Source organism: Crassostrea angulata, chromosome 6, assembly GCF_025612915.1.
Source record: "Crassostrea angulata isolate pt1a10 chromosome 6, ASM2561291v2, whole genome shotgun sequence".
NCBI classification, from domain to species: Eukaryota; Metazoa; Mollusca; class Bivalvia; order Ostreida; family Ostreidae; genus Magallana; species Magallana angulata.
Genome location: NC_069116.1, coordinates 38,373,739 through 38,397,699, shown reverse-complemented (window position 1 = coordinate 38,397,699; position 23,961 = coordinate 38,373,739). Strand labels below are relative to the sequence as shown.

Sequence of the window (23,961 nt, the reverse complement as noted above, 5' to 3'; positions counted from 1 at the left end):
ATCTACCGTCCAATCATAATAGATCGCCATTTTGGATAGGATAGACTCCGGACGATAGACAAATAGCTGGTAATCCGCCGCCATCCTCCGTTATTTTTGACGCTCAAGCCATAAGGCGTCATGAGTGGGGGGATTCCATACCTGGGCAGTAAAATCAGCCTCATATCGAAGGCAGGAATTCGTTATGAAGGCATTTTATACACTATTGATCCCAATGAATCGACTGTTGCTCTAGCAAAAGGTACGTGAAGGTACCCGTTCAACATATTCTAAATGAACAAGTGCTGCAGACAACAAAACAGAAGTAGCAAGGTCTTGAATACATGAAATGTTTAATTCCCTACAGCTGTCATTGCTCTTAACGGGTAGATAATTCTTAGCAGAGTATAGTCATCTGTCATGCTGCACACCATCTTAATTCATTATGACAAAGGTCTCGTATACAAATTTAGAATTCACCAATGTTAACTTTATGCTAATGCATTTTAAAAAGCATTTCAGACGGGTTAATTATTACATTTTACATATGCAATGTTAACTTTTTCATTAAAGTGAAAGATAATGTTGACATTAATGTGATCTACTTGGATCCAGATAAAATTTGTTGAATTTGGGCAGAATTCAGCTTTGGTAGTAACATCACAGACTTTCAGGACAGTCCCTCATTACTATGGTCACTACTTCTGTTTGTTTAAACCCTGATGTTGTTGTGTCTTGCTTGCTTTAATTTTGCAGCATGAACTTTGTATTATTTACCAGTTTAGAGCTTTCCTGTCATTATTTTGGGTATAGTTCCAACTATTTAATTTCCTAACAAATAAGCCTTCTATATGAAATGAAGAGATGCCATTATATAATGCAGATATATATGCAATTGTGATAATTCAGCTGCAAAATTGAAAGTGAGTGAAATAACACATATCTTAATTTAACCCACAAGCCATCAAGGGTCTAGAGGTTATGACAGACTGACCCAAGATGTGGATAAAGTAATTGTTCGAAATAACTCCTAAAGAGAGTATGAAACTGTTTTATATTATTATGCCACATCTGTTCTGTTCACCTTACTGCTTTATTGGCTGCTGCTTTGTAGTAGCAATATTGTTAAGTGTAGTTCTCCCAGATAATTATATAATACATATTCTAAAAGATTAACTATATTTTGCTTGTGCACATGTTTATATAAAGGATATATTTTTAACATTTTGCTAATTTTTTACATGCATGTAAAGAAAATACCTAGTAGGTTTGATTCATACTGCTTCTTTGAAAAGGATAAACAGAAATTACTTCTTCTTTTGTTCAGTTAGATCATTTGGAACAGAAGACAGACCAACAGATCGACCTGTTGCTCCTCGTGATGAAATCTTTGAATATATCATATTTCGTGGAAGTGACATTAAAGATCTTCATGTGTGTGAACCACCAAAAGCACAGTCTTTACAATCATCCATGCCACCACAAGACCCTGCCATAGTGAAGGTACATTTCTTGATGTGTTTCAGTCCTCTTTCGTTCTGAATTTAAATAAAGCGATTCTTAAATTTCGAGTTAAAAAAAATTCCCATTTTGTCTCCTGTGTTTAGTCCTCTCAGCCAACCTCATCGGGTTTTCATCAGCAGGGTGGTGGCGGTTATATTGGATCGTCCTATCAACCGTTTGGTGGTCCCCAGTTGTACAGTCAGTATGGTCAAGGAGCAGCACCTCAGCCCTTTGGAGCTATCCCAAACCAGTCAGGTAGTAAATTGCGCATGCAGTGTTTTTCTTAGTATTTATTTGTTTTGATCAGTTTCAGTTGTGAAAGGTAATATGATAGTGATGTATACACACATACGTGGGAGGTCAGTGTTAAAATTGCTGAATTTGAAAGCAGGTTCCCGTGGTCCATCTCCCAGTTTTAACCGTGCTTCTCCTACCGTGGATCAGAGCATACAAGTGGGTTCTCAGCAAGCTATTCGACGCCCTGGTGCGTAATACATGGCATACCACTACGAGCTTTGCATGTGATTAAATAATTGCACTAAGTTTTGGCATATCATTCAACATGCCCAACACATCACTAACCCTAACACGGCTAAGACTGTGCAAAAGTCAGAAACATTTGTTATGTTCGAAACTTTAAGGCTTCTACAGTATCTTAGTTTCATCTTACCTTTATGTAATATTCATACCTTGTATATGGTCTTACGCAGTTTTGCTTGTATCCTACTTTGCTATCAAGAAAGGCAGATTTTGATAGTATTGTATTTGTACCCTGTTGAATGGATTTGTTAAAAGTTTTCAGTGAAGTCAAATGTGCTGCTGTTGAGTAGATGGGTATTGCAGTATTGCTACTTCTTGTCCTTTGCATACAAACTTAGTATTTCAAATTTGCTTCTTTTTCCTCATGGCTTACTGAATAATGGGTTTGCTATTTATCCAGAAACACTCATCAATGTACAAGAAGTTTCAAGTTTTCTTTCATTTCACAATCTTTGCTGCTAATAAGTCTCATTTATAATACAATAAGTACTACTTTTAAATCAATCTGTGTTGATTGATAATGTTTTGTTGATTTAACAGTTAATGTTCTTTAATAATTGATGGTGAAGGTGATTTAAAATAATTTTTTTTTACTAGTACACACCATTTATTGATTGTTTTGACACCTGTTCACTGATTTACAGAAAAGCATGAGTTGGAAGACCATGACAGTTTTGGTCTTGAATTTGAAGGTTTGTTGTTGATGATTTTGCTTTTGAAATATTAATAGAATAATTTACTTTTCAATTTAATTTCCTAAATATGATTTTGGGAAGAGACTGTTTTAAAACAATTTCAAATTTCAAGATATTAATTTTAGGGGAGGATTATTTATAAATTCTTAATTACCTTATAAATTCTGAATTTGTACTTCATTTCCAGGGTCAAGAGGTCCGACTCCTCCAAGTGTTCATTCAAACCGAAAGTCCCCAACTCTAGACCAGGGAACGCAGGTATTTAGTGTAAGATAATAGATGTAAAGTAATAGTTGGGAAAGAGCAATAGCTTGATGAAATATAACCAATGGTTAAGTTAGAACAAATAACCAATGGTTAAATTAGAACAAAGAAAGAAGAATTGCTCCTACTTTCTCTTTAAGTCGCAAGATTTTAATTTGTAATTTATTATGATAAATGGTATAATAATTTTTTTTACACATTATTTAATAATTGCATCACTTCTTAATGCTAAAAGATAGACAAAGTTAAGATCTCATTTTAATCATGATTAATCCAGTAACATTCATAAAATATGTTGAAACATTATTTGTGTACTTTAGATGAGTCCAGAGAAGGCACCGAAAGGAGCACAGCAACACAGTTCACAAAATCAACAGAGCCACAGCCAACATCAAATGGGTGATAAATCGCGGAGAAACCAGCAACAAAGGCCCCAGTCCTCAAATACTTACTCGAGAGGAGGAAGGGGAGGATTTGAGCGAGGTGGATTTGACAGGGGAGGTGCCCGGGGTGGAAGAGGAGGACCTCCAGATAAGCATGCTTTCTATGGTACATTTTATGATTTAATTTTCAATCAACACTAATTTTATGAAAACATGATCTTTTTGTCAGCTCCCAAGATTTTGCGACAGGCACACATTAAAATCTAAACTGGTTGAAGCATGTATTACATGCACTGTGTTTCTTCAAAACAATATCTTAATTCACTGATCTACCATCTGGGTTATATTTCTGTAAACATATTGTATAATCACTGTGTTGTTTTATCTGTTAAGGGTTTTTGTACCTTCTAATCCTTGCATTTGATATGCAGATAATTATTTATGCCATCAATTTATTAGGAGGACCACCAAGGGGAAATGCCTCGCAGAGAGGACCCAATAGGGGTAACCAGAGAGGTCCATCATCAAGGGGAAGATATCAGTCAAACAGGAAAGTGGAATCTCCTCTCAAGTTCGAGGGCGAGTTTGACTTTGAGGAAGCAAATGCTCAGTTTGATAAGGATGAGATTGAAAGGGAATTAAAAGAGAAATTAACAATAGGTAAGTTTTATGTAACATGTATCTTAGGGACAAGTGTTAAAAAGCATTTCTTTATACCCCACTCTGAAGTAAAGTGGGATATTTGTTTTACCCATGTGTGTCTGCCTGTAACAAATTTCTGTCCCATTTTTCTCGGAAGCTATTAATAGCAAATGCTTGAAATTTTAACACAATCTTTGTTTAGGTATTTGTTCTGATCTGACGTCAACTTCCTGTGAAATGTCAACTGCTTATTTTGTATATTCAAATAGTGTGGGTTTCACTAGTGAGCATTGGCTCGCAGATATCATGTTTCTTCAAAATTAAAGATTATTGATATTTAAAAACAATACAAATTTTATGTAAAATTTGATGTTCATGAAGGCCAGTAAAATCTGCAAGATGAAATTATTGTGTACATTTGACAATGCTAATTTTAAGGGGGCAGGGCTTATTTTATTTGAAAAACAGAAAAAGGTATGTTTTACAAATGACAATATTTTTACTGTTCTTCGAAAGAAATATTAAAAGCTATATATTTTGAATCTTGTCAATGTTTTGTAGTAATATTAATAATTTATTATTCAGGCTCAAGTGAAAAGAAGGAAGAAAAGTCTGTTAATGGTGAAAAGGAAGACAGTGTAGAAAATGGAGAAGATGAAGTTCCTGAAGATGAAGAAGAAATCTGTTACGATAAGAACAAATCCTTTTTTGACAACATTAGTTGTGAAGCAACAGAGCGTGCCAAAGGGTTGGTTGAATTAGTACCTACTTCATTATCTAGACCAATACATTGATTTTCCGGACTATTGATTTGTAAACTTAACAATTTTGTGGTTGATGAAGCCAAATGCATTACATGTAATAGTCATGTATATGATAAACCTCAAGAAAAACTCATTAAACTCTTTGGTAAACCTGCAATGTTGAAAAATTATCAACAATGACTAGATGTTGCAACTTTTATTAGATAGTATTTGACTATAATTATTTATCTTAAATAGAAAGTCAACTCGTCCAAGTTGGAGAGAGGAAAGGAAATTAAATGTGGAGACGTTTGGCCTCTCTGACAACCCTCGTCGTAACTTTAGAGGGAGAGGAAGGGGCTTCTATGGAGGCTTTAGAGGAAACCGAGGAGGTGGAGGTTTTAGAAACGATGGATATCGATCCGACAACTACCGAGGCAATTACAGGGGATTTAGAGGTAGGGCACATAGTCAAATGCAAAAATGAAAAATTTGCTGCATTAATCAAAAAAAGAAGTTAGTTTTGATTAATTGGCAGATATAAAATAGAGTGTTCCAAATTGTTGAATTAACATAGATTTTACACAAGGGAGCAAATTCAGCACTTAGATTTTTAGAAAGCTACATTTAAGCAACTCAATTAACCATATAATGTACAAGTATATTTTGGGAAATATTTTTAAGGCTTTGCATTTAATTAACCACAAGAATGCCAATTTTTTAACAAGTTACAATCGATCAATTTGCATAAACTAAATTAGAACACCACCAAGGGGAAAAACAGGAGTTAAATAAAATGAGAGGGTTAAGTTTTGCTCCTTGTATGTCTCTGCTGGATTTATTTTTAACTTTGTTATAGGAGGTTTCCGACCATCATCAGGGAGAGGTGGATCCAGTGGTGGTGGCAGGAGTCAAGGATGGGTGGACTACGACTATGATTACGAAGCAGCAGGCATAGAGAGACGAGGAAACAACAACAGAGTAAGTGTCAGACAGACAGCTGCTGGTTCATTCAGCTCCAGAAGCCTATTCTATTAAGAAACTTGTGTGTGAAAGAAAGCTCTGCTGATTCAATTACCTACCTGTGATTAATACAGCAACAGTACTGTAACAAGCTGAAAAATCTATTACATTTTTTTCTCGAAATTTATTTAGATGTAAAAATTGTAGATAATAAACTGGAAATGCATGCAGTTGATTTGTTGAAATTGTTAGCATTCATTACACTGGTATATACATGTACATATATATGATATAAAGTTTGATTATTTGAATTTTTTGCAACAAATGGGCAACAATTAAGCACCTCATCAAAATACCTATGATCAACAAATATAACTAGTATCTGTAAATGTGTGTGTTTTTCTGCAATGTACATTCCTGAACCTTGGTGATATTGTAAAAACACACAAGTTTGATTTCATCCTACATTTAAAAACACAGATATAGCAAACATGCTTATAATGAATTGATGCTTATAGTGAAGTGGTTTTTATTTCCTGTAGGTTTTTAACATACTGTGAAGCTAACAGATAAAACAAATTATGTTTATAACAAAGCAAATTCGCCTTTCTCTGGCACTTTAATATATAAAGCTTGTTTTACTGTACATTGAGTCTTGGACCGCCTGATAATGCCATGTACCAGTTTTTGTCTGCATTGAATTCTAATATATAACAACATTACTGTTTCAGAAAGCAGCAGTGCAGTCATAGACAACATGAAAAACTTGGATTGAGATGAAGGAGTCACAAGAAGGCAGCTGACAACATAGGGACACTCCTGGATGTGTGGACAAACTTTTGGAAGATGGTGTTTTCATGGAGTGTCATTTTCTGTGAATTTCCAAAGAGAATCCCTGTTTCAAAACTTGAAGTTTTTTTGCAGATTTTGGCAGACTTCTCCCAACTTCTTTCAACTCTTGTCACCTGAAGAAGCAATTTAGTAAGAGTGGCAAGCAGTTGTAAAACTCAATTTCCAGATGTACTGTATACAATATTAGTGCTACTGCACACCATTGGAAAACCCTGGTGTACATGGACATTAACTTTAAGCTTACTTGCAACAAAATATACTGTAAATTAATATATTTCTTTAAATTTTTCTAGCGGGGTTGCACTGAATTTAATTAGTTTCATAAAAGAATCAAGATAGATTACTATTGAAGCTCTGCAAGTTATTAGATCAACAGTATGTTTTGCTCTTGAATAGAAGGTTTGGTTTTACTTGAATGAAAAAGTCATATGATAGAAAAGTTCACTTATTTTTGGTCAACAGTTGGTTATTATCTGACTTGGAATATGCAAAAAGAAAAATGGAAATTCAAATGTAAAATATTAGTTGGCTTTTTTTTCATCTTGATTATTTGTATAATTTTTATATATTGGGTGTTATGCAAGAAAACAAACTTTTTTCAAAATGAGTTCCTTATTGAATAGATATAACAACATTTTAATATCAATGAATTTAAGAAAAAAAATGGCTGGGACATGAATAAAACCTTTTTTGTGATGAAATAAGGCTTTGTAGGCTTGCATGCATTTGAGAGATTTTTGAAACCAAATGCTTTATTTGTAAATAAAAGAAACAATGTTTGTAATAGTATGACAGTATTTGATATTTGCAGTTGTACTGAAAGAAGTCTTGTGCACAATTATTCGATTTGAAATGGGCAGGGACTATAAATCTTGGATCAGATTGTTCACTTCATCTTTAATTAAGCTGTATGTATTTATTATTTATTTAAGAGAGAAAACAATACAACGGCAATTATCAGCAATATTTTCTTTCCTTCCTTGAAAGTTCATGCCACTAATGTGAAAAACCTACTTTTGAACCTGAAAGCAACTTGATAATGATGCAAATACCAGTGTCCCTCTTGATTCTCTGAAGTAATTGGCATTCTGAAAGGGAAATCCATTCTTTATAGACAAATAAATCTGCGGTATGTGATCAGTTTCTAAGCAGTGGAAGTGAGGATTTCAAATAAAGAACAAATGCAATATATTGATGTATTTTTTGTTGTTTATTTTAATATATAAGACACTGGAATATACTTATTAACGAAGCTTGTGTACATTAGCAGCACTTTTCATGTGCACTTGTTTCTACAGTGAAGTTTACCTTCATACTATAAGTAAAAAAAAACATTGTGAAAGTATCTACTTTATATGATATACACTCAATCAATGCAGAATGGCTTATGATTGACTTAATTACGCCCGACTGTATTTGATCACCTCAAATTATTCGAAGAATAATTTCTTATTATTACTTTATGATTCTATAGCTATTGTACAGTTAAATATTTGATATTTACGTTATTTTAAGTTTGTATATTTTCGCAAACCCGTTTTGCGCCCCAACCCGCGTTATTGGTGATTTGTATTGGATTATATGATACAAAATAGACGTAATTTTATCACTAGAAAATGTAAATATGATAGACGGCTAAAATATAGAAACTTAGTATAGGAGACAAAGCTTTTACCAGTTAAGTAAGCTACTGCATTATTATTTTGGGGGTAATGATCAAAATGCCTATCTTTTTCAATGCATTACAGAGCCAGCGGTAGGGAATTGACTCTATCTGCACGAGGCTGAATTGCATTTCATGGCCTGAAATGACTTTCAGTAAAGAAATACAACTGGTCAGACCATCTTGTAATATATTTTTGTCAAAACACAACGATGGGTTATTCTCATTACAGAGTCTTAGTCTCTACTAGCAGTTAAAATCCCCATTTCTACTCCAAACAATTGTATACAAAGGTTATGTTAATACGACTTTTTGGAAAAAGTTAGAGACAGATTCGCAGTGTCTCTTGGTGGCTCTTGGACTTTGTTATCTATGACTTTTCCGATGATCTTTAGAATTAGAATAATGGCAAAGAGTGACACAATCATATAGGCCGATAGAATAACACAGACGGTCTGCACGGAAGATATGACGAATATCCAGCACATCACAAAAGCACATGACATCATGGATGCCACCACCATAAAAGCTATACAAAATCCTGCTAACAAAATTACACCAAATGTCTTTTGTATTGAACTTGAAACTGTTTTGGTCATCGTGGTGATAGCGGATACAAGATATAATGCGATGAGCGAAGTGATGACGACTGTGAAGACGAGCATTATGGGAACGAAGGGAGTGAGGAGCAAGGTAAATGCCATCGCCATCACAATCAGAACGAAGATGAACATCAGTATACCATTCAGAGCCAATAATTCAGCATTTATGGCCGTCCTGCATGCCCAGTTTATCGTTGAGCATAACTGAGATTTGGCCAGTCGCTTTGGATTGACTCCCAGAATGAAAAGAGCGTTATTGCAAATTTTGCCGGAAATGAAACCGACAAGCTCAGCAGACGGTCGAAAAAATATACCCACGAAATAAACGACGGCATCTCCGACCATCTGCACAGCTTTGTTCACTGCATTGCCGTACAAAGAGAAAGGAATAACCACAATGGTATCCGACATGGTCCTTTTTCTCACAACAGATTCATCCATTGTAGTCATGTGTTGATAAGCGTTTACTTTTTGAAAAAAATCATTAGCAATCGTTACCAAAGGATTAATAATGTACAAGCAACATTCGACGCCTGTCTTTATTAGCTGCATGACACCGACCCGTCTGTTTTCTGACCAAGGTAAGATATTTGCAAGGTTGGCCAGTTTGATAACACCGACCCGTTTGTTGTCTGACCAAGGTAAGATATTGGCAAGGTTGACCAGTTTGATAACAGAGTCGAGCTACTGTACAACTGATCGGAAAAACCTTGAACTTAAAAAGTCCTGATTTGATATTTAACTTCCATGATACATAGTATTTGTTGCATGTACGAGCAATGGTATCTAAGGTCACAGAAAGTTGAAGACGAGGACATGGCAATTTTGAGTTGAAATAAGGGTATAAGTCATACACCTCGTTTACTACACACACCGTGTATTACTAAATTATATATTTACATCTACTGAGTATGATTCCCTCTATTTCTTACGGAAACTTATGGCTATAGTATGTCCCATGTTATTGCTTCCATCACGTTTTGATGATTTTTATTAAAAATACACATACCTGTGAAAGAAATGCTGTTGAAATCGATAAAAGGGAAAATATCCAAGATATCTTCATTGACAAATGATCATTTTTCACTCATAAAAGTTAACAGGAACGAAAACAAATTTCTTACGGAGATTTATAATGGGAAATGTTTACATCTTTTCTCCATTCGGAAGTACTCGGGGCACCTCGCACAATTTTTCAACGTTATCATCCGGGTTCATTAATGGCTGATGCAATGCAAAATCCCCGTAGACTTTCTATTTTGGGATATGTATTGAAACCTGAAACGGTAGAGGGGCGTTTCAAAACAGATAATCTGGACATTTTTCATATTAGTTGATAAACGTTGTTTAAACTCAAAGGTATTTAGGATTATCGAAATATCAAGCGAAAAGTGGTGGAAGCAAAAACTCGGGACAGAATAATTCATAGCTCTTTAGAACAGCTGTGGAAACTGACAGGACTTAATTCTACACGCCCCGTTTATCGATTGGTCGAAACCTACAGAGACGTAAGAAAAATCACGGACTGCACTAAATCATCATGATGGTCTTAGAGGAGACGATTTGGCTGTTTCATCTAGCTAACGTATACTAATGTACATAACAGTAATTTAGTGAATTTTACTTACTTTTTACAATCAATTTATTAATTTGTTAAAAGAAAGATGTCAATATGAACAATAAATTGCTTTCTTTGATGATTCATGCGGGTTATGAAGGTAGCGATCATTGCAGAAAAAAAATTACATAACCCGCAAACGCGGGTTACGTTTTTTTCTGCAATGTCGCCACCATCATATCCCGCATGAACCACTAAAAAAAAAAACCATTTTATTGTTAAAATAATCTATGCGTCAGGTCCACACCCTACCGTTGTAGATATACTTCTAAAAAGACCTTATTGTTTAAATTGACTTGAAGTGAGAATTATTTTATTATATTAAAATAAGTAACGTATACATATGTACTTCAAAAACTGAATTTCGTATTGTAGGTTCAATAGAGCTTATTGACTTGTTTAAAATTTGTTCAGCGTCTGTTGACGTCGTCCGCGGCGTCAACTGTTCACATTTTCAACTTCCTCAATGTAACTTCTGTATAGAACTGTCCCACCCCTGCGAATGTGTTCGGAATGTTTTCTTTATCGTTGCCAAGTACGTAATAAATCCAGAGGTGCTCGAATGAAAGTTCACGAGACTTCACCGAGATTTGTTCAGTTCCTGTGAAATTTCGAGCGGAAGTATATATGTTCGGATAATATTCTCAAAATACGTAAGTACTGGTCATTTTTCATATTAACATATCCTACTTTTGATTTACGTTAAAACATGAAAATCTATATATGTCTTATTTCATTATCTAGAGATTATTTAAGGTGGCAGGGGACAGTTTTTTTGATACAATTCGGATGCATGTCTTCGGAACTCTGTAACTAGAATTTCCTCAGTTCCCATTCAGCACAAATAGCTTTAATTCACTCTTTATAAGGCCAATCACCAATTTCTGAAGAAAATTATTAGTCAAAACCTGTAAAATTCTCTACATACTGGTTTTTATGAGATTTTGACCCTTTCATATTTTGCTAATTTTTCATGATTTTTCAGCTTTTTAGACCTCCCCCAGCTAATTCCCTGCAGAGGGTTGACCTTCCGTACCGTGTGCATGTTGCACTATCACATGTCAGAAACTTACCGGTGTATAGTTTACAATGTCCCATCCACCCACTTTTCGTGTTATTTTACCTCCCGTCTGTAACTTGCAATTTCACTGTGTAAAGTCAGCACAACAGTCATAGCCGCAGGTTTCGCATTTTACTTCTGATTCTCATGTACCTAACATAAGGGGCCTACATATTGCATATCAATTTCAACAACAGACACCCCTCTAACTAATGATAATCATTAAAAATCCTTTCATGAATTTTAGCAACACTCATAAGCCTTCAAGTACAGCAACTCTCAATTTTACAAAAATATTGACCGGGTACTTTATTCGAAACTGTCCCTTGCTACCTAAACTAAACGATGATATTTAGAACAGAGTTATTGTTCGTGTTCAACCACTCTACTTGTGGTTGAAAGTATAAACATTGGGTTGCTTAATAAAATCATAGGCCTGCCCCCTCCCCCCTCCCCCCGATGCTACGTGCCTGAAACACGAGGCACGATTTTTACTGCGAAACTGAGAAGGTCAAATAAAACCACGTGGTCTAAATTTAAACGACAATAACATTCGCAGGTATGGCACGCCAAATTCACAAAAATGAGCTAAACATAGTTTCATAGTCTAGTTTATCGACTGTTAACTATAGTTTACGTATCGTAAACTATAGTTACCGACGTTAATCTCTATTTCATAAAACCCTATTTATCAGATAAACTATGTTTAACAACTGCTAACGATTGTTTTCAGTGTTAACTATAGTTTACAGATGTGAAACATAGATTATCGCGTTAATTAATTTGCGGTTGTTAAACACAGTTTATCTGATAAATAGGGTTTTATGATCAGTAAACTACGGTTTATAAATCTAAAGCACGCCAAATTCACATAAATTAACAAAACATAGTTTCACAATCGATAAAGTAGGTTTATCGGCTGTTAACTATAGTTTACGGACCCTAAACTATAGTTACCGACGTTAATCTATATTTCACATCTGTAAACTATAGTTTACGAATGCAAATCTATATTTTTCTGTCTGGATATACACGTTAACAATAGATTTTGCTGATAAATATAGATTCACATCTTAAAACTATAGTTTACATTCGTAAACTATAGTTTAGAGTTGATAAATATAGTTTCACGATTTAGAAACTATAATTATCAGATACAATTTGCATTCGTGAACTATAGTTTAGAGTTGTTAATCATAGTTTCACAATGGTGAAACTTCATTTATCAGATAAACTATGTTTAACAATCGCTAATGATTGTTTTCAGTGTTAACTTTAGTTAACAGATGTGAAACATAGATTATCGCATTAACTATAATTTACAGACGTGAAATATGGATTAACGTCGTTATCTATAGTTTTCGATCCGTAAACTATAGTTAACAGTCGATAAACTTGGTTTATCGACTGTGAAACTATGTTTAGCTCATTTTTGTGAATTTGTCTGATAAATGTAGTTTCACGATTTGTGAAACTATAATTAACAACTCTTAACTATAGTTTAAGATTGTAAATTATAATTAACAAATGTGAATCTATATTTATCAGCAAAATCTATTGTTAGCGTTTTTTACAGATAGAGAAACTATGATTATCATTCGTAAACTATTGTTTACATTCGTGAAATATAGTTTCACAGATGTAAACTATAGTTAACGAATCGTTATTTTTATAGCTATAGTTTAGGATCCGTAAACTATAGTTAACAGCTGATAAACCTAGTTTATCGACTGTGAAACTATGTTTAACCCATTTTTGTGAATTTGGCGTGCCATACGCAGGGGTGTGTCCGAACCGTGGCCTTTTCAACAAAACTTGAGCAAACTACTACTTTCAAGTTTGTTCAAATGAAAGGTTATTTTTCCTACTATGAATATCCAATTAACCAATTAACCAAGCATTATGAAAAGAATTTATTTCTCGAAAACTATGCAGGCTACTATAATATACATTTCCTAAATCAGACTTTATACTGTATTGCATAGTGCACCATTTGCATCGGACAAAACTTGGAACAGAGCATCTTTTATAAACTGCTGCAGCAGCTATTAAGTTTGTCCAAATGAAGGGTCAGGTCCCATACTTCTACTAAGTATTCAATTTCGTTATTTTCATGATTTCTTACAGAAGGAGTCTACAACAGATGTACCGTTTCTGAAACACCGAGTGAACTGGTAATAGTTCCATTTTAACGCTTTGATTTTCTCTTGAAGTCTCATTAAAAATGACAGTTTAAGGATGCTCAACCCGAGGCTGGGTGGTCAACAAATTGACCATCAGAATGATATATCTATCTTAAAATTTGAGACATTGTTTTAGCCTACAATAATTTAAACTTAAGGTAAAAGTTTTTGTGAAAACTTCGAACTGATATTGACCAATTATGGGTCTAGACTCCATTTTAATAAATCAATAAAAAAATGAATGAAAACGTATCCCTGTCAAAAGAGTAGTTTTAGGGTGGCGTCTAGACCCATTTCCAAATTTAGCATAGTAAATGGTTAAGTTTTAGGCATTGAACCTCATCAATCAAACTATACCAACCAAATAAATACTTAACAACAATTGAAAATAGTTCTTTTCTACATAGTAAAAGTAATAGTAAAGTAAAGGATATATACTGCCTCGAACGCCCCTGTCATTTGTTATTAGATGTCTTTTAGTGCACTTTTGTTGAATCCGGAAAAACATCGGTCGTCGATTTAATTTATATTTTAGGTTTAAAAAGCGACCTTGACATCATTGTATACATTAGATACGTATTACGTACAGAAAATGCCTTTAAAAAAGAAGGGAAAGAAAAAGTAAGATTTATTACGTCTATATGTAAACTATACATTAAAAATAATAATCACAACTTAGTCTAATTGAGATCGAAAAGTATTCCAACAGTCTTTAGACCCACCACAAAACAACTCCAAGTCGCATTAAATTCTTAGCCAGAATTTCCTTAGGCTTTGATTTGTTGAGTTATTCTGTAGGGGAATGTTCATTGTGGTTAATTGTTTCGAGAAAGCTTTGTATAATCTTGTTACAAATATAAAGATTTGCGAAATACAAAATTGTAGGCCTAAATCAGCCAAAAGAAAGGAAGACAAAGCCGATGCCATTCCCGCAATAGATGGAGATCCAGGAACATTGATTGCAGATGGCACCACTGATCTTGGGAAGGAGGGGAAGAAAAAGAAAGGGAAAAAGAAGAAAGTCAAAATGTCAAAGTCAGAAAAAGTTTTGGTAAGTAGTACTGTGATGACCTAAAAACAAATATAGTAGCATTTAATCAAAGTTGCAAACATATAACTTAATATCTACAATGCACATTCTGAAATGTGTCATAAAGGCTGAAGTATGTGAGGTCCAAGTTGGGGCTTGTTTGTGAAATCAAGGAGTGAGCTAAACCATGTGATTTCAACAAAATTATACACCAATTTCCATGAAACAAGCGGTTACATTTAAAAGGGGGAAATGTGTTAATTGTTATTTGCACTTTGTATAAAGAGATCAATACTTACCTTGAAGGTAATAAATATTTGTTTGTATCTTGAGAAAATATGCATGAATTAAGTATTCTAGTTTCCTTACATTGTTGAATGCATTGTATTTTAAATGATTTAAACATGAATGTAATATATTAAATAAAAATGAACGTGGGATTTTTTTAAAAGGAAAAACTAGAGAAATCAGCAGAGAAACTGAAAGCCCAGAAAGATTTTTACCATGATTTTATTCAAGAAATGGATTCTTGGTTAGTGCGGAATGCAGAACAGGTTGTTAAAATGTTTGAAGAGTTTGATGAAGATGGAGAGAGTATCATCACATATGATGATTTCAAATCAGGTAATTACTCATTTCACGTATAAATTATTTTTTCTTATGCTATAAACAAGTGGAAATGAATTTCTAGCCAACTATATATATTTCTATTAATTCTTTGTAAACATTTTGGTAGGTATGTATGATATGGGATTAACCTTAAACGATACACAAGTGCATCTCCTGGCCAAGCTATTGGATAGAGACAACAGTGGAGAAATTGACTACACAGAAATTTCCAAAGGACTGCAATATGCCAAGTAAGCGTTAATTTGAGACAAGCTTGCTTATGAATCATAACAGTAAATTTTGTAAAACTATTGTGTCCTTGTTGTTAACATTTTTGCAGAATTCATTTGAGACTTAGAATATTGTCTACTAGATTCTTAATTAAACGCCATGAAGTTATGTCTGCATAAAATCATGAGAAGTTCATCTCGCTAATTTTAAAATCTTGCTTTTTCGGACAGATGCAAACTGAATGAAACTATGATAAAAATTTGGCATTCGCAATTTTATACTCCTGCGATTTGATGCAATACAGTTGAATTGTGTAATTTAGTACTTGCGTTAAATAAGGAATATACAGTTTATCCCTATTATGAGGCTAGTGAACCAGACTGCATAATTTTTTGTTGGAAAAAGAAAATGCATATGTGTGATATTTTTTTTAAACTCTTGTCTTAATTTACTTCTAATTCTAATTGGCTTTCAGCTATATTTGATTTGTTGGTTGATTCTATTTTTTCAGAGAATTAGAAGAGATGGATAGGGAGCAAGAGGAAGCAGAGAAAATCCTAATTGTTATGCCAAAGAAGAGTGAAAAGTGTCCTCATGGTTGTAAAATGGGAATAGATCAACCTTACAGAAACAAAAATCCCAAGTATGAAAACAACTGAATATTGCCCAATGTACTAAACTAAACTGGACTGAATCTGACTGAACTAAACTAAACTGAACTGAACAAAATCACTTTTTTTTCTAAGAAAAAAAAACAGAAAAAGAATTAACATTCAATTTTTTATTCTTCAAATTTTAGTATAATAATATGATATTAACTATTTTTACTTTATTATACCCCCCGCAAACAAAGTTTGGGGGGGTATATAGGAATCACCTTGTCCGTCCGTCCGTCTGTCTGTCTGTCTGTCCATCTGTCTGTGCAATCGTGTCCGGTCCATATCTTTCTTATGGAGAAACATTGGAAGTTCATACTTCACACAAAGATTGCTTATGACCTAAGGGTGTGTCATGACCTTGACTCAAGGTCATTCGGGCAAGGTCAAGGTCACTGGCAGAAAAAGTGCAAAATTCGTGTCCGGTCCATATCTTTCTTATGGAGAAACGTTGGAAGTTGTTACTTCACACAAAGATTGCTTATGACCTAAGGGTGTGTCTTGACCATGACCCAAGGTCATTCGGGCAAGGTCAAGGTCACTGGCAGAAAAAGTCTGTGTCATGTCTTGTATTAATGGAAATATTAGAAGCTAAAAATTAACAGTTTACAAAAATAAAGCAGTTGTTATTTATAGAAAATGGACAGTGAAATAGATTCATCCAATATTTTCTATAATAGCAAAAATACACGCGTTATGATTTTTCTCTTAGCGGGGGGTATCAATTGTGAGCTTGCTCACAGTACCTCTAGTTAATTTAAGATCAAGGAATATCATTTAGTTTTTCATAGCCATAATATAGTCCTTGGGACTATGTAAAATAAAGCAACTATTTTATTTATTTGCATATTACAATTTTACAGATACATTTGGTTGGAATTAAGACTTGTGACTTTCGATCGTGAACTCAAAAACCATCCGGCACACTTGGAAGTGATGGTCCAATCAGATGCCACGATTTACAGCATACTGCAACTCATCAACCAGGAAACCGGGATTCATTCCACAAAGCTATCGGTGTTTTCTGACGAGACTCGTAATCGGGAGGCAGTGTTGGTTGCGGAGTCGACTCTCCAGGAACTAGGATATGAGGGAGACTCGTACGACGACCCTCAGGAAGTGACTCTGTACTATGACTACAAAGTGGAATTTACAGAGTGTCCGATCCTGTTGTGTGATCACTACCTAAGAGATATGTTAGATGACTGAATAATCGATGGATGTCCAACTTCGCATATTATGTAGTGATGCTTGAACCTCTCTCAGAAGTGTGATGACAAATGGAATTTCCCCCCCAAAAATACATACATGTATCTGAGGTTTTGAGCAAAACAGTGGATTTATAAAAATGCGCGACACCAGGTTTTTGAAACTTTGATCAGAAATGATGATAATGTACAGAGTTAGTCTTTTAGTTTATGTTTTTTCCATATTTACCAAATTGATCGATGCCTGACTCAATGATTGATTGTTCTTGTTCAGATAATATTTGTATATATAAAATCATGTGACCGAAACCAATCTACTATATCCAAATGTAGGTGCTGAATTTGGTATAAATGGCAGATTTATTTTATTAATATCACACCAAATACTGTTATAAATTAAAATGTAATTCCCTTGTTTCAATTTATATTATTTTGTATGAAGATTTATCAGATTTATTTATATCTATTCGTATAAAAAAGATTATTTTGTTTAATTTAAAACTAAATTGTGCTTGTTTTCAATCAATGTTCTTCCTAAGGGTTCTTGTATAAAATGACAATATTTATGTTAAAGTTTCGCGTTTATTCACAAAACTAACGCGTTTATTTGCAAAAGTTCCTTGTTTATTCGCGAAAGTTACGCGTTATATCAAGAAAGTTTGCGTTTATTTGCGAAAGAAAACCGCGTTTATTTGCGAAAGTTTCGCGTTATATCGCTAAAGTTTTGCATTTATTCGCGAAAGTCGCGTTTAGTCGCGGAATTTTTTTTTTACCCACAAAAAATAAGCTCAATTGGTTTTCGTATGCTTCGGACACTTCTGTACGAAAAAATATCAGACAGTTCTAGGCCCTAACGGGCCTCGAAACTAGGAGGCCTCGAAACTCTCTGATATTCTGTTATACAGAAATGTTTTAGACATATATCTATTACTTATCTGCTGCTTCTACTTTTTTGCATTGCGTCGGCGGTTTTTTGAATTGCCGAGTTACATGTAGTTTCACGGTGCCTTTCGACACTTTTCCTGCCAAAAGTCTTGATTCTTTGTGGGATTTTTTTGCCACTTTACTCTGGCTAGCAATGCTTTCCACCGTTTTTGGAACCGGGGGGGGGGGGGGGGGGGGCTAGGGGAGGCCTACCCCCCCCCCCCCCCACCCCCACTTTTTTTTGCAATGTTAGGCCTAGCCATTAGGTACATAGCATTATAGAGGGTTCAGGCCCCCCTCCCACTTTTTCTCGCAGCAAAGATAATTGTTCCTAAAGGACAAAATCCATGTTTAGCTATAAATGGCCCTGTGATCTGTCAAAAATTAAACTAGGTCAAAATGAAATAAAATTGGTGTTATGTGTTACTCTAGACCTGATACTATTTTGACATGCCAGAATTTCCCCGCCAAAACGTCTGCTTGCAAAAATATGTAAATGACAAAACCGGTTCCGGATCGGTTTTGGGGTAAAATCACAGCATTTTCGTTCTTTGGTGGTGTTTTTCAACAACAGCACACCCTCTGATCTAAAAACTGTTTTTAAATTATGAAATTGTATCAATAAAAAAAGATATTCAAAGTGAAAGTTTTTGGATCAGAGGGTGTGCTGTTGATGAAAATTAAAATGTAAACAAGAAGAGGAGCAATCCGGATTTACTTATTTTTTGACAGTATTGCACGTTTTTTCACACCTTTTTGTTTTAAAAATATAAAAACCACAAGAATCAAACACATTGTGTAATTGTCATCTAATCTGAAAAATAAAAAGGTACAGTGTGTTGTTAATGAAACGTATATGTGTTCAATTTTAACACCAAATTTTGCGCATGCACGACATTCCATACATGCTTATTTGCATACGTAAACAAACAGCGACTTTTACTTTGCGTGATTAATCTTGAAAATACACGAACGAAAGATCAACAAAACCTATAGAAAATGAAGAAAGAAGAACTCTGAAGGTATGTATAAGAATTTGATTGAATACGTAGATTTCTGTTGATTTTTTCTTGAATAAATAATATTGTTCGCAACGTTCGTCTGCATGATACTATTTGACAGATGAGAAGATTGTTCAATCCGTGTATACGTTACTCAGCCTTAAAGACTGTTTTTATATAGGCATGTAATTAAAAACATACAAGAATGATTATTAATCTGAAGATTTGGTCTAAAAACAATCAATATTCGATTGCCGATACTAAAATGCATACTGGCGAGCCAGTATAGCAGATGTCATGTAGGCAACGAGTGAACGTTAGTCGTCTATATTTAGAAATAAAAAAATGAAGGACGCAATATAGGCTAATGGAAAATATATATTTAGTAAATAAATCAACCTGTATAAACCATAATTATTTTCTTAATAGAAGGAAAAACGGCCAAGTGTTTTGTTTTAAAGTTTTTTTTAGTGTACTGTACAGCATATAATTCCCACAACTACCGTAGTCTGAATGGTGTAAAGGTAGCGTTCTCGACTGTAAATACAACGATCCGGGATCGATCACCGCTGGGCGCGATACATTTTTTTCTTTAAATATTGGATAGAAAAAATATTGAGTACACCTTTTTTCAATATACACTTTTTTACTATAACCCCCCCCCCCCAAAAAAAACCATTTTCATCATAATTTGGCAATTATAGTTTATCATCATATTATAGCAATTAAAGTTAATCTAGAAAAATATGTGTAAATGATAATATATTGATCACATGTCAAAAACAACACTTGTAACACAACTGAAGGTCTGCAGCTCCAAAAAATATTAGACTGACAGTTCCATTAAATACATTGGGGGGGGGGGGGGGGCACTGTAATTCTACAGTTTGTCAATTTGAGTTTTTCTATAAAGTTATTTTATACTTGATACATTGCAAGTATTTGCTTAGTAGTTGTAAACATAAATATTCACAATACATATAAAATGATATCTTTATTTTTTAGTGAACATTAAAGTTGTGTATCACTACATTTTTGTTTTGTATTTTCAGAACATAAAAATGAATGAAGATCAAATGAAAACAGAGAGTAAAAAGATTTTCCCATGCATCCTTTGCAAAAAAAGAACAAGGCCAAATGACAGAAAAAAATGTGAGTCAACAGCAATCCGTCGCTTCCTCAGAAAGAACTTTCTTGTTGAGGCAAACTCAAATGACATTTTGTGCAACAAGTGCAGACATCGCTACCATGGAAACCAGAAAACATGCCAGCAGAAGTCTAGTTCCCTTCCTGTGTGTCAGCCTCTACAACCAGGAATGTGCAGTCCACCATCTATATCTTTGCCTCTCCAGAGAACACCTTCTTCACATGCTTACTGCTTAATCTGCAAGCGACCGGGTCCTAAACTTGTTGTCATGTCTTCAGCAGCTAGATTTTCAGCCTTTCTTCACCATGAAATCATCATCCCACCTGGAAGCAGATGTTGTCCATCCCACATTGATGAAGGAGAGTTTAGACCTGGTGTTTTGACCAAAATACAGACATTCGAGTCTTCATTTGTAAACAAGTCGACAGTGCTGGAACTGATCCAAAAAATACGAAATTATGCCCTCCAGACCTCAACAAGCAGATTTTCTTTTGAACTGTCTACCATGAGCAACAGTGATTATATGGCACTGACTGGTATCTCTAAAGAAAACTTTGAAGACCTCCATTCCTTTATTTCCAGTGATATTCGAAACACACAAAACCGAGGCACAAGGATGTCACTTGGAATCTTTCTTCTGAAACTGAGATCAGGAATGTCAAATCAACTTCTGGCCACGATTTTTGGAATTTCAAAGTCTTCCCTCTGTAGAGCAGTAAAATCAGTCCGTACAGCACTCATGAAGTCATTTGTACCACATCATCTTGGACTACAACATACAACAAGAGAAGAAATTATAGAAAATCATACAAGACCTCTGGCACAGGAACTTTTTGGTGATTTTACAAATAAGAAAGCTATTGCTGTTTTGGATGGAACTTATATATATATTCAGAAAAGTAACAACTTCCAGTTTCAACGGAAATCATATAGTTTACATAAAGGCAGGCCCCTTGTTAAACCCATGGTTGTCACATCCACAGACGGATACTTTCTAACAGTTCTTGGACCCTACCTAGCTAGGAATAATGATGCCACTATCCTCAACCATATGCTTCATACCAATGTAGAAGATCTGAAGGGCTGGTTCCATGAAGATGATGTTTTTGTTGTAGACAGAGGCTTCCGAGATTCAGTCGATATGCTCGAGGAGCTGGGAATAAGGGCCGAAATGCCTCGCCTGATGAGCAGAGGGCAGAAGCAGATGACAACCTTAGATGCCAATGCCTCTCGTCTGGTCACCAAGGTTAGTTGTTTTCATATTTTGATTACCAGACCTACAACATAAATTCAATCATCAATCATCATGTCAGAAAAACTTCAATACAATTACATTATACAATTATTCTACATCTGTCTTCATCTGAAATATAAACAAATGCTGTTCCAAATCATTGATTTTATGATTTTCATCATTTTAATTTTTTTTCTTTTAGTAAAGAAATATACCCACTGTTAATTTTTAATGAGGCACTTTTACCTTTTTTATGAGTGGTGCTTGTTTTTAACTTTTCAGATTCGTTGGGTTGTTGAGGCAGCCAATGCAAGGATAAAGCGATGGAAGTACCTTGCTCATGTTCTTCCAACCAATCAAGTGCCATTTATCGGTGACTATGTGCGCATCGTGTGTGCCCTCTCCAACCGTTACTGCAAGCCTCTGTCGACGGGAAGTGAAGATGAAGACATGGCCCTTGCATGCAAAATGAGGTATTTGTCAACAAAAGTTAACTCTTTAAAGACATTTGTTGAAGAAAACTGTCTGGATAAGAAGTCTGTAAAGTGGGAAGTGGCTACTGATTCTTTGGAATTCCCCAACATCAGCGAAGATGACATACGAAATCTGACCTGTGGAGTTTATCAACTGAAGTTGTGTCCAAGTTATATTCAGGAGTATTTGGAGGGGGATGTGGATATCTTGGTTCACAGTGAGTTCCATGGGCTTATCAGGGTCAAGCTACAGAGTCGTCATGTTTCTTCCCGACAGTATCTGCTCTGGATCCAGTTTTCCGAGTCTGAGATCGCTGCATGGTATTGCAGATGTCGAGCGGGTGCCCGTGTTGTGGGAGTATGTTCCCATGTCGCCGCCGTTATCTGGTTTCTCGCTGTTGGGAGACACAACAGGGAGGCTATTTCGTCTATTCAAGACTGGTCCGAGTTTGTCACTGATGCAGCTGTCATTGACGAATCTGAGGACAGTGATGACAGTGAGGTAGAGGAGTAACTGAGTTCATTTTTCTTCTTCTAGTGATTAATCAGACTCTGTTGGTATCCTGAAAATATGAACATTTTTGATTTATAATATGAAATATTCATTTATCTGATTCATTTAAACACAATACAGATCTGGTTGCATTATTATCACACAAATGTTTTGTAATCAACAATTTGTCAATTGTAACATATTATGACTTAAGCGAGAATTATATCATAATTTTTTTTTACATATATACTAGTAGAAAATTCTAATACAGTGTCAAAAGATATTTTTGTGTATTAATTTAAATAAGATGTTTATTGTTGTCGATAAGTATATACAATCTATCTAAATCATGATGGAAGCACACTACCTAGTTTTTATTTATATGCAACCTTCTTGTCAATTACAAAATCTTCACTGCAGATAAATTGTACCCTGATTACTGGTATATATATGTTTGTATAACTTGAAAACATTGTTTGCACTAGATAGGGGTATCTCCTCTGTATAGACTAATGTCAGTGCATTTTGCATGATGTGTTCTGTTATCATGTTCGTTAAATATTGAATCATTTTGTCATCTCATTTTTAAACTAATTGACAATGTGCCATAACAAAGAATCATTTACTTTATGATTACCATATTTGTTACCCATTATTTGCTATTTTAATTTCTGTGTTAAATATGTTACATGTAATTATTCTTTTATATATTTTTTAAATATATGAGTCATTGTTTGGGTTGAAAATGGTAGTTACATATATGCTATGTAGTCACTAGAGCTTAAAATATGTTACAAATAGAGTATAGTTATTGCTGTCGTTGTTTTTTTTTTAATACATGTAGCTCTTCTTTGTTTTGCATTCAGGCTGGATTTAATGTATATCCTTGTACATTCTTGGAATTGGGTAAATGTGTGAGTGTCTCAGATCAGCTGATGAAAAATGCATGATATGTGTTAATAAATAATACTTTAAATAGCAATTAAACAATAATAAACCAATCTATAGTGAAGTGAACTTTTTCCCGCAATGAAATGGAAACGCTGCCAACACACCATACCATGCGGCTATGCAGCGTGTTGTACATTACATGTGACTCGACCGTTGATCTAACTCTTTTTATATAAAACAATTCAAATATTTCTTATTTTATATTTCCTTACGTTACAGAGAGAATATCGAGATGTTTTATAACACTTACTTTACAAATGCGTCGATGAAATCCTTTGCATTTGTCGCTGTACAATCCTGTTTGTCACCGTGCG

The 23,961-nt window shown here is 34.6% G+C and overlaps 3 protein-coding genes across 7 annotated transcripts; all 3 read left to right on the top strand.

Moving 5' to 3' along the window:
• The first annotated feature begins 6 nt into the window (after positions 1–6).
• On the top strand, positions 7–7,755 carry LOC128187221 (protein LSM14 homolog A-like). Of its 5 annotated transcripts, none has more exons than XM_052857499.1 (12): positions 7–241; positions 1,307–1,482; positions 1,620–1,737; positions 1,874–1,966; positions 2,667–2,714; positions 2,905–2,975; positions 3,302–3,530; positions 3,824–4,024; positions 4,592–4,754; positions 5,008–5,207; positions 5,609–5,730; positions 6,444–7,755. In XM_052857499.1, the coding sequence occupies exons 1-12, from the start codon at positions 121–123 to the stop codon at positions 6,462–6,464; spliced, it is 1,563 nt and encodes a 520-aa protein (XP_052713459.1). In that variant the 5' UTR covers positions 7–120; the 3' UTR covers positions 6,465–7,755. The 5 variants fall into 5 exon arrangements, with proteins under 5 accessions (XP_052713459.1, XP_052713458.1, XP_052713462.1 ...); XM_052857498.1 differs by having other exon boundaries at positions 8–241; positions 1,587–1,737; XM_052857502.1 differs by lacking the exon at positions 1,874–1,966 and having other exon boundaries at positions 8–241.
• A 6,483-nt stretch (positions 7,756–14,238) lies between these two features.
• LOC128188321 (uncharacterized) lies at positions 14,239–17,930 on the top strand. The gene is made up of 6 exons (XM_052859301.1): positions 14,239–14,311; positions 14,576–14,741; positions 15,173–15,344; positions 15,457–15,580; positions 16,072–16,203; positions 17,080–17,930. Exons 1-6 carry the CDS (start codon positions 14,283–14,285, stop codon positions 17,423–17,425), a joined length of 969 nt encoding a protein of 322 aa, XP_052715261.1. The 5' UTR covers positions 14,239–14,282; the 3' UTR covers positions 17,426–17,930.
• Positions 17,931–20,344: 2,414 nt separating this feature from the next.
• Positions 20,345–22,766, top strand: LOC128187488 (uncharacterized; the record flags this gene model as incomplete). The annotated part of the gene is made up of 2 exons (XM_052857919.1): positions 20,345–21,742; positions 22,013–22,766. Coding segments are annotated over 2 exons (2,103 nt in total), but the record flags the coding sequence as incomplete, so codon positions are not given.
• Between the last annotated feature and the right edge of the window lie 1,195 nt (positions 22,767–23,961).